The following is a 16,242-nucleotide window of genomic DNA, read 5'->3' as shown; positions in this document are numbered from 1 at the left end:
GGGACATCATGTCTAGTCTACATCTTGAGAAGATTCATTGTTCAATTATCAACTCGGACATTAAGTTCCAAAAGGTGTGGGGACCCTTTCTCGAATACTTTCAGAATTCCCAGCCAGACTGAAGGTCGATCCTTTCTTCCTTGCCTCAGTACATGAATCCCTGACCTCCAGCATTTTTTGGTAACATGCTATGGGCTCAGACTAGTAAACATACAACAGTGTATGTATTAGGAAAATACACCTTCTCTATACCAATGCAGCTCTGTGGGGACAAAGGTTCTGTTTAACTCTATTTGCTAATGCAATGATGGCTTGGAGTTGGGGACTGGGAGGGGTGAGGAGATAATCAAAGCATGATTGTACTATGGGTGCATCTCTTTCATAAATGTGAATTGTACATTTGATACATTTGTTATTCACTGCACATATCTCCTTTATACTATGGTCTCTTTATTTAAAAAAAACAATAAAAATATTGTTGAGAAAGAAAAGAAATGCGACAGATGGCAGATGCTGGAATCTGGAACTCAGTGGATTGAGCAGCATCTGTGGATGGAAAGGAATTGTGTTCAATGAGACTCGCTCTCACTGCTCCACCACTGTGATCTCTTATGCTCTCTGACTCTTCACACTTAATCACCTGCCAGCTTCTACTCTATCCCCTCCCTCCACCTTAAATATACTTTGTGTCATCCTTTTCACCTTACCTCTTCTACAGAAATTGATTTTTCTGTCACATTTGTCTCCTGGGTTTAGTAGGACAGATAATGCTCATTGTTGATGAGACAAAGTATCTTGCGTAATTTGTTCTCTGGACAATGACAAGGCTACACACCCACCTTTCCATGAGCTAGGGCCCTTCATATTGACTCAAGCTGGCTTCTTCCCTCATCCATTCCAGTCCTGCTGAAGGATCTTGGTCAAAAACATTGACTGCTTTTCCACTCCAGAATTTTGTGTGTGTTGATATGGATTTCCAACATCTGCAGAATCTCTTGTGTTTATGACCCTCTAGTTAATTATACCCTGCCTTTGAAATTTAATATCTTCACATCAGTGGAATGATTTCAAAAGGGATTGGGTTAGTAGGCACTGTAGTTGGCATGGACAACTTGGGATGAAGATCCTCTTGCCATTGTGTATCTTGTTCCTGATGAATCTTAGAACATTAGCTCCTGAAGATGCAGACACCAATGGCAGGCAACAAAGCACCAAAATGGGAGTGGGGCAGCAAACCAGCACTGGGGGAGCCCAGGTATGCTGCCCAGTGGTACAGCGAATGGAGCTGCTCCCTCACAGTTCCTGTGACCTCTGGCACTGTCTATAAGGAGTTGCCATGCTCTGTCTGTGACCATGTTGGTTTCCCTTGGGTCGCTCCACATTTGGTTGGCTGGAGTAAGATGTCGCTATTATATCGGTGGGGAATATACATTCAGTGGCCATTTTATAAAGTGCCTCTGATACGTAATAAAATGGTCACTAACTGTATGTTTGTAGCCTTCTGCTGCTGTAGCCCATCCACTTCAAAGTTTGACATGTTGTGCATTCAGAGATGCTCTCCTGCACTCCACTGTCGTAATGCGTGGTTATCTGAGTTACTGTCACTTTCCTGTCAGCTTGAACCAGTCTGTCCGTTCTTCCCTGACCTCTCTTATTAACACCAGAACTGACACGCACCGGATTTTTTTCATTTGTTTTTCACACCACCTCTGTAAACTCTGGATACAGTTGTGCATGAAAATCCCAGGAGATCAGCAGTTTCTGAGATACTCAAAACATCCCACTGGCACCAACAAAAATCCTGCGGTCAAAGTCATCAAAATTACATTTCTTCCCCATTCTGATCTTTGGTCTGAACAATAACTGACCCCTTGACCATGGCTGCATGGGTTTGTGCATTGAATTGCTGCCGCATGATTGGCTGATTAGATATTTGAATTAATGAGCAAGTTTACAGACGTACCTAATGAAGTGACAACTGAGTGTGGACAAAGTAATAGCTGAAGTCATTCATTGGAGAGTGGATAGAGGGTTAAATACTTTAAACTCTTCTTTTATTAATGTACTTCAAGATTTATGGAGTCATAAAACACTACAGCACAGAAACAGGTCTTAATCTGCCAAGTCGCATCAACCTACACCTGGCACATCATACTCCATCAATGTACCTATCCAAGTTTCTCTAAAATGTTGAATGTGTGTCCTCAGGCTCCTGTCCTTCTCCCAGTAACTCAGGCCGCGGAGCCCTCACGGCATCCTAGTAAATCTAACTTTTACAAGGAGAGAATAGAGGGGAGAAAGGAGCAATGCTGGAACTGTGCAGGACAGAATGCATGGTATATCAGTAATGAGAAGAGAGCATGTCTTAGTAGTGGTTCTTCGTGATGGATCCTGCCTTCCTGAGGCATTGCCTATTGAAGATGTCCTCGATGGTAGGGAAGGTTGAGACCTTGATGAAGCTGGCTGACTCTACAACTCTCTGCAGCCTCTTTCTAAACTGAGCCTTGGAGCCTCCTTACCAGAAGATGATGCAACCAGTCCAAATGCTGTCCATTGCCCAACTGTAGAAATTTGCTAAAATCTTTGGTGACATACCAAATATTCTTAAATTCCCACTGAAGTATAGCTTCTGTCGTATTCATGATTGCATCAGTATGTTGGCCCCAGGATGAGACGTTGATGCCCAGGAACTTGAAGCTATTCCAGAAGCTCGAAGCGTTCTTGATGATGGTATAACAGTGGTCAGGATTGTTGGCTCCTATGGTTCCACAGGTGATATGTTGGTAGTAAATTTTTGGCGACCTTTTCAGCCTTTCCCCAGCAAAGGTCAGGAATGCATCAAAGTGTGCTGCCTCGTGGATTTTGGTCACGGTGCTCAGCGCCTCCACTGCCAGCTGTACTTTTGCCAGGGGTGGAAAGTACACTTCCTCCCTTCCTTCCTCTAGCTAATTGGTCCATATTGGCAAACAGTAAACTGATAAATCAGGCATGAACTTCATAGTGTTTGCAGTGTTTGAAACTGTTAATTTAGCTTTAATCAAAATTTGTGAGATTAAAGGAAATCTTCTGTATAAGTGAAGGTAAAATAACCTTTGGCTAAAAAAGTTAAAAGCATAATAAAGTGAATTAAGTTAATTAGTGATCCACCAATGTTTTCACTTTGCAAATAATGAAAAACAAATACCTTAGTAAGTGTTTTATTAATTAGATTGGAGCACATGTCAGTGTCAGTTACACCCCACCATTTCATTAGCCAGTCCTAGATTACTCTGACAAAATTTTATCTTCCTTATAAGTTAATCATTTCACTAATGGTTTATTTAACAGTCACCATCATACAGTGGGTGAAGGTTGGGCATTATAATGATTTAAGATCCTTTTTAAATCAGAGTGATGCACCTGGATTCCATTAGAAAAGGTGATTAGACTGCCCAGAGCCATAACAGGAAAATTATTTCGAAATAACTCTAATTAATAATAGGAGAAAGTAATTTAAAAGTCCTGCATTTTGAGTCCATCTGGCATCAGTGATTAAGATACATTTCTTCGCCATTGGATGGTTTGAACCCAGACCAGGAATTAACGATGAGCATCACTATGGTGATCTGCTTAAAGTGATGGCACTCATTGTTCATTCTCCACTGCAAGCAGTTCTAATTCTCCATGTTTTGGAGAAGCTAAGGGCCATAGAAGTGGAAGCACTATAGAATTTCAGAGTCGGATTCAGATTTATTGATCTGGAGGCCTGTGATTAGTGGTGTGCCACAGGGATTGGTGCTCGGGCCATTGTTGTTCATCATCTTTATCAACGACCTGGATGATAATGTCATAAACTGGAACAGCAAATTTGTGGATAACACCAAGATTGGGGGCATAGTGAACAGCAAGGAAGGCTATGAAAGCCTGGATCTGGACCAGCTGGAAAAATCAGCCAAAAAATGGCTGAAGGAACTTAATGCAGACAAGAGTAAGGTGTTGCACTTTGGGGGCAGAAACCAGGGTAAGACTTACATGGTGAGCGGTAGGACATTGAGGAGTGCAGTAGAACACAGGGATCTGGGAATACAGATCCATAATTCCTTGAAAGTGGTGTCACAGTCAGAGCCATAAAAAACACTTCAGGCACATTGGTGTTCATAAATTAAGGTAATGAGTACAGGAGTTGGGATGTTATATTGAAGTTCTATAAGATGTTAGAGTGATCTCAGTTGGAGTCTGTGTCCAGTTCTCATCACCTACCTACAGGAGTGATGTCAATAATATCTGTGTGGTGCTAACAATAATATTGAAGGAGTGTAGAGACAAGTTACAAAGAATTTGCTAGGCGCATCAGAGAATGACAGGAGTTTTGATATGAGGCATATAAAATCATGAGGAACATAGACAGTGTAAATGCAAGCAGGGGTTTTCCACTGAGGTTGGGTGAGACTAGAACCAGAGGTCAAGGGTTAAGGGTGAAAAGTGGAATGTGAGGGGTACCTCCTTCACTCAGACTGTGGTGAGAGTGTGGGACAAGATGCTAACTGAAGTGGTGGATACAGGTTCAATTTCAACATTTAAGAGAATTTTGAATAGGTATATGGATGGAACAGGTTTGGAGGGCTGTGCAATTAGGCAGAGTAATAGTTCGATATAAACTAAGTGGGCCAAGAGGCCTGTTTCTGTGCTGTAGTACTCTATTTACATTGAAACATAAAGTGAAATGCTTCATTTGCACATACAACCAACACACCCAAGCATGTTCTGAGAAGTGTCACCACAAAACCTGGTGCGGTGTCAATATAGTTTACCCACAATGCTCGGCAAAACAAAAACAGGACACAACAAGTGACAGAACAACAAGAGCAAAACAAGCCCCTTTTCTCCCTCCCAGCCACTCACCCACACACAGCCCTCCAAACCCAGGGCAGGCCGTCTTCACCCTCCGACCTCCAGAGGGCTTGGATTCACTGACATCGAGCCCCTTCAACTTTTCCAGCAAGCCAGCAAAGTTTAGCAGATTAAGGGCTTCAGCCATTGGGCTTCGATGTCTCAACTTCCGATCGACGTATGGGCTTTGATCTTCGGTATCAATCCCAGGACTCGCCAATCATCAACCACTAGGGTTTAAACTCCGATCGTGCTGATATACATACCTAAGGGTTCTTTGGCCTTTGTGACTCCTGCCTGCATGGAAATGAACCAAGGGGGTGGGGCCACCAGCCCTCATCCACTCAACTCTTCCAGCCCAACATCCATCTATGGGTGTCACATGTCCACATCACTGCCCTTCAAATGTGGAGCAGAGGCTTAAGCTCTAGCCTGACCTCTGATTCCCCCACATACAGTATTGTGCTAAAGTCTGAGGCATATATATATATATATATATATATATATATATATATAGTGAGGGTACCTCAGACTTTGGCAGAGTACTGTGGTAATTTTATGTATTGCACTGTATTGCTACAAAAATAAATTTCATGACATATGTGAGTGATGATAAGCAACACACACAAAATGCCAAAGGAACTTAGCAGGTCACCCAGCATCTATAGAAAAAAGTACAGTCGACATTTCAGGCTGAGACACTTCAGCAGGACTTGATTGTGAGTGATGATAAACATGACTTTATATTGTGGACTGAGTGGGAAGGGGGCAGGGAAAGGGGAATCACGGTTGGGAAAAGTGGAAGGGAGAGTGGAGGGAGTGGGAAACACCATAGAGACATTCTGTAATGATCAATAAACCAATTGTTTGGAATCAGATAACCTTGCCTGGTGTCTCAGGGCTGGATATGTCTGCACCCATGCCACCCCTCCGCTCCTGGCACTCCTTCTCTGCCATCTGTCCCACACCCCTCCCACAGCGCTCTAACCTCACCATTCCCAACATCCTCTGCTCCCGCCAGATTTATATACTCACTCTTGACAAATATAGTACTATGCAAAAGTCTTAGGTCGTCGTCGTGGCTATCCCTCGAGGTTGAGGATGATGGTCTTTATTCTGAAGAAGTGGCCCACAGAGTGAAGATGCCTGTGCGTGTATTTGTTTAACGTGTACTTTATGTTGCACTCCAGAAGCACACGATACTTCACAAATCAACCAACTGATTCCAATGGCATGGAAACCACAACGATTGGAGCTGATGGATTTGTTGCAGCCTTCATCCGCCTTCACAGCCGTTGAATTCAAAGTAACTTTGTCCGCCTGTTCCACTGTTGAGGTCTTGGTTGGATTGTTCTTTGTCAGGGACCACACCCTCGACCTTACCACCATGAGTGACCCTACCAGGAGCATAGCTCCAGATGGCATTGATCTGGGGATCACAGGACCATAAAAGCTTCTCCACCACGACAAGGTGACAATCCACGGAGAAGGATTGTCTTAGGAACCCTGGCTAGATATAGCATGCATGTCTAACACTTTTACACCGTACTATACCTGTCCCTAAACCCTAACCTGACTCTTAAATTCCCACTATTCTCCCAAAACATCTATACAATCCTAAAAAAAACTCAGTCTGAGCGACAACCTCAACAGAGGCTCCATTGGCAGGAGGAGAGAGAGCAGCGCAACGCGCGTGCGCAGCCCTCCGGTGAAAAATGATATCATATCCGTTAAATAGGGGCCGTGGACAATTCTGATTTGATGGAGAAGGACGTGAAAGCACAGAGGAACATCTGGAGAAATTTCTGAAACGCTCGTTCGCTGCTGTCGTTACTGCGTGGTTGGGAATCTTCCGGAGGGTAGGCCTCAAAATCCCCGGCTTTGCCTGCTGTTGGCGGCTGAGATTGAGGTCGAATCGTTTGGATAGAGATGGCGCTCAGTACTCGATGTCGGAGAGCTGATTCAGAGGCTTGAGGTTTTCGGATGACTCAGAGATGGATTATGGTTGGGTGTGGCAGGGAGAGTTTTTCTTGCTTCTCCCGTTTGCGTGAGATGTGGGACATTTGAGAGACTTTGAACTTTTACTGTGCTCATGGACTTCTTCATCAAGTTATGGTATTGTTGCACTGTTGTAACTATATATTTATGTGGTTTTGTCAGTTTTTTCAGTCTTGGTCTGTCCTGTGTTTTGTGATATCACACCAGAGGAAATATTGTATCATTTCTTAATACATGCATTACTAAATGATAATAAAAGAGGACTGCGTGTCTTCATAATCTAATCTAATCTTGACACCATTTTACTGTAAATTACCAATTTAGCAGACCTATCACCCACAATGATTTCTATTCATTTACTGCTGTTAACATAACAAAAGCACTTCAACTCACTGAACACTAATGAACAAAATACTTCATGCCAAGACACATAAAAACATATTAGTGATATGATTAACATCTTAGAGAAAGGAAGTGTTTCAAGTACGTTGTAGAGGAGGAAAGGAAGATATAAAGCTGTAAGGATGAAAATATAAAGCTTAGAGACTTTAGCAGCTGAAGGCAATGATACCAACTGTGAAATAATGGTGGCTCGGTAGCATAATGCTCTAAAGTGCAAACAATTTGAAAATTGGAGTTCAATTCCTCCCAGTGTCTGTAAGTCATTTGTACGTTCTCCCCTGTGTCTGCATAAATATGTCAAAGTTTTTTGTTGATGTGCCAAAGATACAAAAGCTTCTAATAAAGTAGAAATGCTGATGTGACACTTACATGCTGGTCCCAGGACAGATCCTCTGATGTGCTAATCCCAAAGGTACCATCTATTTTTTTATGATTGTCAATTATTAGAGTGGAGTCATAGCGTCAATCAGTATGGAAACAGGCACTTGTGCCCAACTGATCCAGGCTAGCCAAGATTTCCATTCAGCTAGTCTTTTTTTTTAAGGGTCTGGCCCATAACCTTTAGAACCTTTCCTCTCCCCGTACCGGCACAACTAGCTTTTAAAAGTTGTTGCTCCAAACAGTAACTGACAATTTTCAAATAGAAATATGACATAATCAAAAACCAAAATGTAAATTCCTTATCGAATAACATTCACCTCACCAGTTGCAGTGTTTCACATTTCTACGAAGCCTTCGATATCTTAACGTGGTGTGATTGAATGAAGATTGGAAAACAACGCTTGAGTTTTTCATGCGTGCAAATTCAGTATTGTGAGGATTAGTGTAGTAGGGGTTGACATAGTGATCCACATGATATCATCATAAATTGTCTGGTGTTGATTTAAAGACAGCGTAAGAAGATAGACTACACTATAATGTGGACCTGATTTCCCAAGGCTCTCCAAAACAATGCTCTAACTGTTGGGCATTGCCCTTGACAATACATCTCAGGGTGAAGGACAGGTCTAAATTATGCAGAGATTATGCATCCACTGACCTCCACGGGAGAAGGGAAACAACATTAATTTATTTTGATATAAATAGGCCAGTGGTGTGTCCTTGTCCAACCACATAGCCATCATGACCATGAGAGTGAAACACAGCCTCTACTTCCTCAGGAATTTTTAGAGATGCACCATACAAAGGATCCTATCCGGATGCACCACAGCTTGGTATGGTAACTGCTCTGCCCAGAACTGCAGAGAGTTGTGCGCACAGCTCAGCACACACAAAAGCCAGCCTCCCCTCCAGATATAAATCTACTGACTATAAACTATTGAATTCAAAATAGAAGGTATTGAATCTTATATGATAAGATGGATGTTTAATTTTCCAATCTTCCTTGCAATGGCCTTGCACCTTGGTGCCTACTTCCACTGCACTTTCTCTATATCGGTAACAGTTTATTCTGTACTGTTACCTCAATGTACTAATGCGGTGAAATGATCCATATGGATGGCATGCGTAGCAAAGATTTTCAATGTGGCAGGAATAAACTAAGTTACCACATTTTTGCAAATGTCCAACAAACTACTTTTTCCCTGTTTTAAACCTGATAGTTACTACAGGTCGGGCGGCATCTGTGGAAAGGAATGAACATCGAAGTTTCGGGCTGAGACCCTTCGTCAAGAAGAGAATTCATTCCTCTCCATAGCTGCTGCCTGACCTGCTGAGTTCCTTCAGCATTTTGCACGAGTTACTCTGGATTTCCAGCATCTGCAGAATCTCTTGTGTTCACATTGAGTTTAGTTGTTGTCACATCATGATGCAGTTGTAAGAGGTATCGGCGAACTCAAACAGGGAATATTGTGTACGGTTTTGGTCAGCTTGTATAGGAAAGATATTATTCAACTGGAAAGAGTACAAAGATTACAATAATGTTGCTGGGACCCAACAGACTGAGTTATAGTGAGAGGTTTGGCAAGCTAGGACGTTATTCTTTCATTACAGGAGACTGAAGGGTGGCCTGAAAGAGGTGAATAAAACCGTGTGGGGCAAAGATAGGGTGAATGTAGACAGCCTTTATTCCCCAGGGCAAGGAAATCAAAAATCAAGGAGCTTTGATTTAAGGCAGAGGTGAAAGATTTAAAAGTGATTTGAGGGAGGGCAATTTCTTCATGCAGAGAGTGTAGCTGCCAGAGGAATTGGTTGAGACATTTACATTTAAAAGGTGTTTAACTAAGTATATAGATTGGAAAGGTTTAGAAAGATATGGGTCAGATGTTGGCAAGTATGGTTAGCATTAGCTTAGGCTAGCTGAATTGGGCATCTTGATTGAATAAAGAACTGTACAGCACAGTACAGGCACTTTGGCCCTCAATGCTGTGCTGACCTTTAAACCTACTCTACGATAAATATACTTTTCCCTCCCACATAGCCCTCTCTCTTGCCGCTACCTGTAAGGAATTTGTACATTCTCCCATTGACTACATGGATTTCCTCTGGGTGCTCCGGTTTCCTCCCACATTCCAAAGATGTACCAGCTGATAGGTTAATTGGTCATTGTAAATTGTCCCAGGATTAGTGAAGTTTAAATTGGGAGATTGCAGGGTAGCACAGCTCCGAGGGCCAGAAGGGTCTATTCTGCGCTGTATCTCAGTAAATAAAATAAATTTTAAAATAAGTATTATTTCATCCATGTGTCTACCTGAGTCTCTTAATGTATCTGTCTCTACCAACACCCCTAGCAGTGCATTCCCAGCACCCACCAGTCTGTGTAGAAAAAAACTACCTCTGATATCCCCACTATACTTTGCTCCAATCACCTTAAAATTATTCTCCCCTTAGGCATGAATGAGTTTGGCTACGGGGCCTATTTCTGTGCTGTGTGATTATACACTGCTGCTGGGAGACAGAGTTCCAGGACTGAAAAGCAGCGTAAATGTTATCCCAGCTGGTGTGCAACCTAGAGGGGAAGCTGAGGCATTGGCATCACTTCTTGGTGCTGGAGGTCACACTTCAATGAGGAGCCTTCAGAACAGCTTAGGCAGCACATCTTGTAAATGGCAGCACACTGGTAATGATAGTGACCAGAATAGGGCTTCTCCGTTCTCAAAATAGGGGAGTTTTTCCAACTTCCTGTAATTTCTCCCCCCTCCCTCTTCTCTCCTTTTCTCTTCTCCATTCTCGTCACCTTCTTTTCTCCTCACGTGCCTATCCCCTCCCTCTGGTGCTCATCCTCCTTCCATTTCTACCATGATCCACTCTTCTCTCCTATCAGATTCTTTCTCATTCAGCCCTTTACTTTTTGACCTATCACGTCCTAGCTTCACAATTCATCACTCCTAGCCCCACCCACCTTCCTCCTCACCTGGCTTCACCTATCACCTGTCAGCTTGTGCCACTTCCCCTTCCCCCATGTTCTCATTCTGGTTCATTCCCCCTTCCTTTCCAGACCTGTTAATGGGTCTTGGCCCAAAACGTCGACCATTTATTCCCCTCCATAGCTACTGTGTGACTTGCTGAGTTCCTCCAGCATTTTGTGTGTGAGTTGATAGCTTGCTCTCTCCTGCTCCTCACCCCCCAGAATATTCAGTGAGTATTCAACGCAGGGTTTGTTGTCATCTGTAATTTCTCCTTTGTGTGTTGCTAGGCCATCCAGCCACCCTCGTCTGCCGGGCATTCTTTGGGTACAGCTCAGTTAATCCCATCATTTACTGGATGAAGGGTGATAAGTACATGGAGGAACTGGAGGACAATCAGATTAAGGAGAGTGAAATCAGGTATGGCTTATTTTACAAGGATTGTTACTGAAAATGAAACAATATAATCTGTTTTATCTATAACTCATATTCCATCTGCGTAGCATCTAAACCTAACAGCATGAACGTTGATTTCTCTAACGTCTGGTATCTTCTCTAGCCCTCACTTTCTCTCTGCCATACCCAGTTCTGGCTCTTCTCTCGCCTTTTCTCTTTTTCTTACCTGCCTATAAGCTCTCTCTGGTGTCCTTCCTCCTTCTCTTTTTCCCATGATCCACTCTCCTCTCGTATCAGATTCCTTCTTCTTAGCCCCTTGCATCCCGGTTTTTCACTTCAACACCTCCCCCACCCACCCACCTTCTACCTCACCTGGTCTCACCTCTCACCTTCTAGATAGTACTCTGTCCCCACCCCCACCTTCTTATTCTGGCTTCTTCCCCTTTCCTTTCCAGTCCTGATGAAGGGTCTCGACTCCTTATTCCTTTTCATAGATGGTGCCTGACCTGCTGAGTACCTCCGGCATTTTATGTGTGTTCCTCTGGATTTCCAGCATCTCCAGAATCCCATGCACTTGTATAATGTGTTTTCTTTTAATACCAGCTGAGATTTCAATCATTTAATGATAATGAAATGGGATTCCCTGTGAAGTGATTTCACAATGTAAGATTTTCTTTAAATTGGTCCAAAATGATTAAATGGAACATATCAATCCTTGTCTTCAATGGTTATTGTTAAGGGATAACACAGTACCTATTTGTGATAGATCTGTCATAAGTCGAATTGTTGATGATAAATCACATTTCTCTTGCCCCCCACCCCATGGTTCAGAAAAAAATATTTACTTTGTGCTCCTTCATATTAACTAATTTAGGGTTTGAACTAATTTGGCAGGGGGGATGGGAACTGGAATGATAGAGCGGAGGAAGGGGAAAGCAGAAATAAATCTAAGACAGTAAGCAGTAAAGATGTCAGGAAAGACAGGCAGGTGATGGGGCAAATTTGCAGCCATTGGAATGATTTGCAGTGCAATCAAAGCAAAAAGTACCAACTACTGGTCTTAAGGTGTTACACTTAAATGCACACAGCATAAGGAATAAGTTGGATGAGTTTGGCGATCAGTGAGACGTGGCTAAAGGATGCAAGTCTTTGGGAGCTGAACATCCAAGGATACACGGTGTATCGGAAGGATAGGCAGGTAGACAGAGGGTTTGGTGTGGCTTTATTGGTAAGAAATTATATCAAATCATTAGAAAGAGGTGATATAGGATCGGAAGGTGCAGAATCTTTATGGGTTGAGCTAAGAAATAGCAGGGGTAAAAGGACCCTGATGGCAGTTATTTATAGGCCTCCAAACAGCTGCAGTGATGTGGACTACAAATTACAACAGGAAATAGAAAAGGCTTGTCAGAAGGGCAGTGTTATGATAATTGTGGGGGACTTTAACATGTGAGTGGATTGGGAAAATTAATTCGGCACTGGATCTCAAGAGAGAGAATTTGTAGAATGTCTGCGAGATGGCTTTTTAGAACAGCTTGTTGTTGAGCCCACTAGGGTATCAGCTGTACTGGATTGGGTATTGTGTAATGAACAGGAGGTGATTAGAGAGATTGAGGTGAAGGAACCCTTAGGAGACAGTGATCATAAAATGACTGAGTTCACTGTGAAATTTGAAAAAGAGAAGCCAAAATCCCATGTGTCAGTATTTCAGTGGAGTAAAGGAAATTACAGTGGCATGAGAGAGGAACTGGCCAAAGTTGACTGGAAAGGGACACTAGCGGGAAGGACAGCAGAGCAGCAGTGACTTAGTTTATGCAAGAAGTGAGGAAGGTGTAAGACAGATATATTCCAAAAAAGAAGAAATTTTCGAATGGAAGAAAGATACAACCATGGCTGACAAGAGAAGTCAAAGCCAAAGTTAAAGCAAAGGAGAGGGCATACAAAGAAGCAAAAATTAGTAGGAAGACAGAGGATTGGGAAGTTCTTAAAAGCTTACAAAAGGAAACTAAGAAGGTCATTAAGAGGGAAAAGATGAACGATGAAAGGAAGCTAGCAAATAATATCAAAGTGGATACTAAAAGCTTTTTCAAGTATATAAAGAGTAAAAGACAGGTGAGAGTAGATATAGGACCAATAGAAAATGATGCTGGAGAAATTGTAATGGGAGATAAGGAGATGGCGGAGGAACTGAATGAATATTTTGCATCAGTCTTCACTGAGGAAGACATCAGCAGTATACCGGACACTCAAGGGTGGCAGGGAAGAGAAGTGTGCGCAGTCACAATTGTGACAGAGAAAGTACTCAGGAAGCTGAATAGTCTAAGGGTAGATAAATCTCCTGGACCAGATGGAATGCACCCTCGCGTTCTGAAGGAAGTAGCTGTGGAGATTGCGGAGGCATTAGCGATGATCTTTCAAAAGTCGATAGATTCTGGCATGGTTCTGGAAGACTGGAAGATTGCAAATGTCACTCCGCTTTTTAAAAAGGGGGCAAGGAAGCAAAAAGGAAGTTATAGACCTGTTAGCTTGACATCGGTGGTTGGGAAGTTGTTGGAGTCGATTGTCAAGGATGAGGTTACGGAGTACCTGGAGGCATATGACAAGATAGGCAGAACTCAGCATGGTTTCCTTAAAGGAAAATCCTGCCTGACAAACATATTACAATTTTTTGACGAAATTACAAGTAGGCTAGACAAGGGAGATGCAGTGGATGTTGTATATTTGGATTTTCAGAAGGCCTTTGACAACGTGCCACACGTGAGGCTGCTTAACAAGATAAGAGCTCATGGAATTACGGGAAAGTTACATACGTGGATAGGGCATTGGCTAATTGGCAGGAAACAGAGAGTGGGAATAAAGGGATCCTATTCCCGTTGGCTTCTGGTTACCAGTGGTGTTCCACAGGGGTCTGTGTTGGGGCCGCTTCTTTTTACATTGTACATCAATGATTTGGATTATGGAATAGATGGCTTTGTGGCTAAGTTTGCTGATGATACGAAGATAGGTGGAGAGGCCGGTAGTGCTGAGGAAACAGAGAGTCTGCAGAGAGGCTTGGATAGATTGGAAGAATGGGCAAAGAAGTGGCAAATGAAATACAATGTTGGAAAGTGTATGGTTATGCACTTCGGCAGAAGAAATAAACAGGCAGACTATTATTTAAATAGGGAAAGAATTCAAAGTTCTGAGATGCAACGGGACTTGGGAGACCTCGTGCAGGATACCCTTAAGATTAACCTCCAGGTTGAGTCAGTGGTGAAGAAGGCGAATACAATGTTGGCATTTATTTCTAGAGGAATAGAGTATAGGAACAGGGATGTGATATTGAGGCTCTGTAGGGCGCTGGTAAGACCTCACTTGGAGTACTGTGGGCAGTTTTGGGCTCCTTATTTAAGAAAGGATGTGCTGACTTTGGAGAGGGTACAGAGAAGGTTCATTAGAATGATTCCAGGAATGAGAGGGTTAACATATGAGAAACATTTGTCTGCTCTTGGACTGTATTCCTTGGAATTTAAAAGAATGAGGGGGGACCTCATAGAAACATTTCAAATGTTGAAAGGCATGGACAGAGTGGATGTGGCAAAGTTGTTTCCCATGATGGGGGAGTCTAGTACGAGAGGGCATGACTTAAGGATTGAAGGGCGCCCATTCAGAACAGAGGTGCGAAGAAATTTTTTTAGCCAGAGGGTGGTGAATCTATGGAATTTGTTGCCATGGGCGGCAGTGGAGGCCAAGTCATTGGGTGTATTTAAGGCTGAGATTGATAAGTATCTGAGTAGCCAGGTCATCAAAGGTTATGGTGAGAGGGCGCGGGAGTGGGACTAAATGGGAGAATGGATCAGCTCACGATAAAATGGCAGAGCAGACTCGATGGGCTGAATGGCCAACTTCTGCTCCTTTGTCTTATGGTTGTTATGTACCCCGTAACTCGGTTGCCAAACCAGCAGAAATGGAACGTTCGTTGGAGTCTGGATTACTAGGAACTAATAAAGTTTTATTAAAGAAATAAGTAATACAGTACACTAATAGTAAGGATATAAATGTAACAGGTTAGCAATGATAATACACACGTATACACAGAACTAGGGTAATAGGAATCAACCAAGCTTTATCGCAGTCTAGGGGTAAAATGATCAGTCTTAAGTGAAGCAGAGTTCAGTTCAGTTTAGTGCAGTTCGCAGTAATCGCTGTTGTCGTACCGTTGGGGAGAGAGAGAGAGAGAGAGAGAGAGATGCAATTTGGTTCAGGCAGACCTTTGATGTCTTCGCAGTTGGTTTCAGGCAGACCCTTTTATGTCTTCTAATCCCCGCTGTGGTCACCGACTGTGACCCCTCTGTTCCGGATACGATGGTTCTTCCACGGTGAACCCGGCACCCAGGCAAGGGCAGACACACACCCCAGGTTCCCACCGATCGTACCTTTACACCCTGTGAGCCTCTGGTCGGTTCCCGCAAACCGGACCTCCAAACTCCCACCACTTGTGGGGGTACACTTCTCTTTCGAGGGACTCGTGGTCTCGTGGTGTGTTGCGTGCCTTAGCAAACCTGCTCTTTTTATCCCCCCGCTGGGGTATCAACTGTCCATCAAACTTCAAACAATTCAGGTTCGAAGCAACCGGTCTGTCAATGTGTTTCTTTCTCGTTAATCTCTCCCTTCTCTCTCATTAGCATTTTGAATGTTTCTCCATTGTCTTCCGTTATCTCTCTTATTAGCATCATCCGCCCGTTAACTCTGCTTGGCGTCACACATGACATGGTCTTATGGTCTTATTAACTTTGTTTATTTATTTAAGTGCCTTTAACAATCCTATTCCAGTTGACGGGCCTGAAATAATTCAGTTTCTAATTTTCTTGAACGATCCTCAACCACTAAAGGCAAGTATGCAGGACAACATGTGGGCATGCTATGTTGGCACCAGAGCATGGTGACAATTGGTGCTGCACCCAGCACAATCCTTGGACTGTGTTGTTCATTGACGCAAATGACATCTTTCACTGTGTTTCGATATTTTGATGCTTGATAAGTAAAGCTTATCCCTGAAGATCTTTAAGATATTGGAATCTTTAAAGATCTTTATCTTTAAGATGTCGGACAGGGCAGTTTAGTTTTGGGCAAACATTGCTATGTTTCTTTTCCATGGTGTCTCCAAGAAGGAGGAATAGATTAGCATTGAATATCTGACACAGAATGTGTAATTATGCTGCCTAACCTGCTGAGTTCCTCCAGCACTTTGTGT

The 16,242-nt window shown here is 42.9% G+C and overlaps 1 protein-coding gene across 1 annotated transcript in view; it reads left to right on the top strand.

Annotated features, from left to right (window-relative positions):
• The window catches only part of il1rapl2 (interleukin 1 receptor accessory protein-like 2), a 676,009-nt gene that overhangs the window by 580,064 nt on the left and 79,703 nt on the right, over window positions 1–16,242 (top strand). The window contains exon 5 of the mRNA XM_072269776.1: window positions 10,904–11,033. Within this exon, the coding sequence (XP_072125877.1) occupies window positions 10,904–11,033 (130 nt within the window). The remainder of the gene's footprint in view (window positions 1–10,903; window positions 11,034–16,242) is intronic.

The sequence above is a fragment of the Mobula birostris genome, chromosome 10, assembly GCF_030028105.1.
Source record: "Mobula birostris isolate sMobBir1 chromosome 10, sMobBir1.hap1, whole genome shotgun sequence".
In the NCBI taxonomy this organism is placed as follows: domain Eukaryota; kingdom Metazoa; phylum Chordata; class Chondrichthyes; order Myliobatiformes; family Myliobatidae; genus Mobula; species Mobula birostris.
This window is presented reverse-complemented; position numbering and strand designations above follow the sequence as displayed.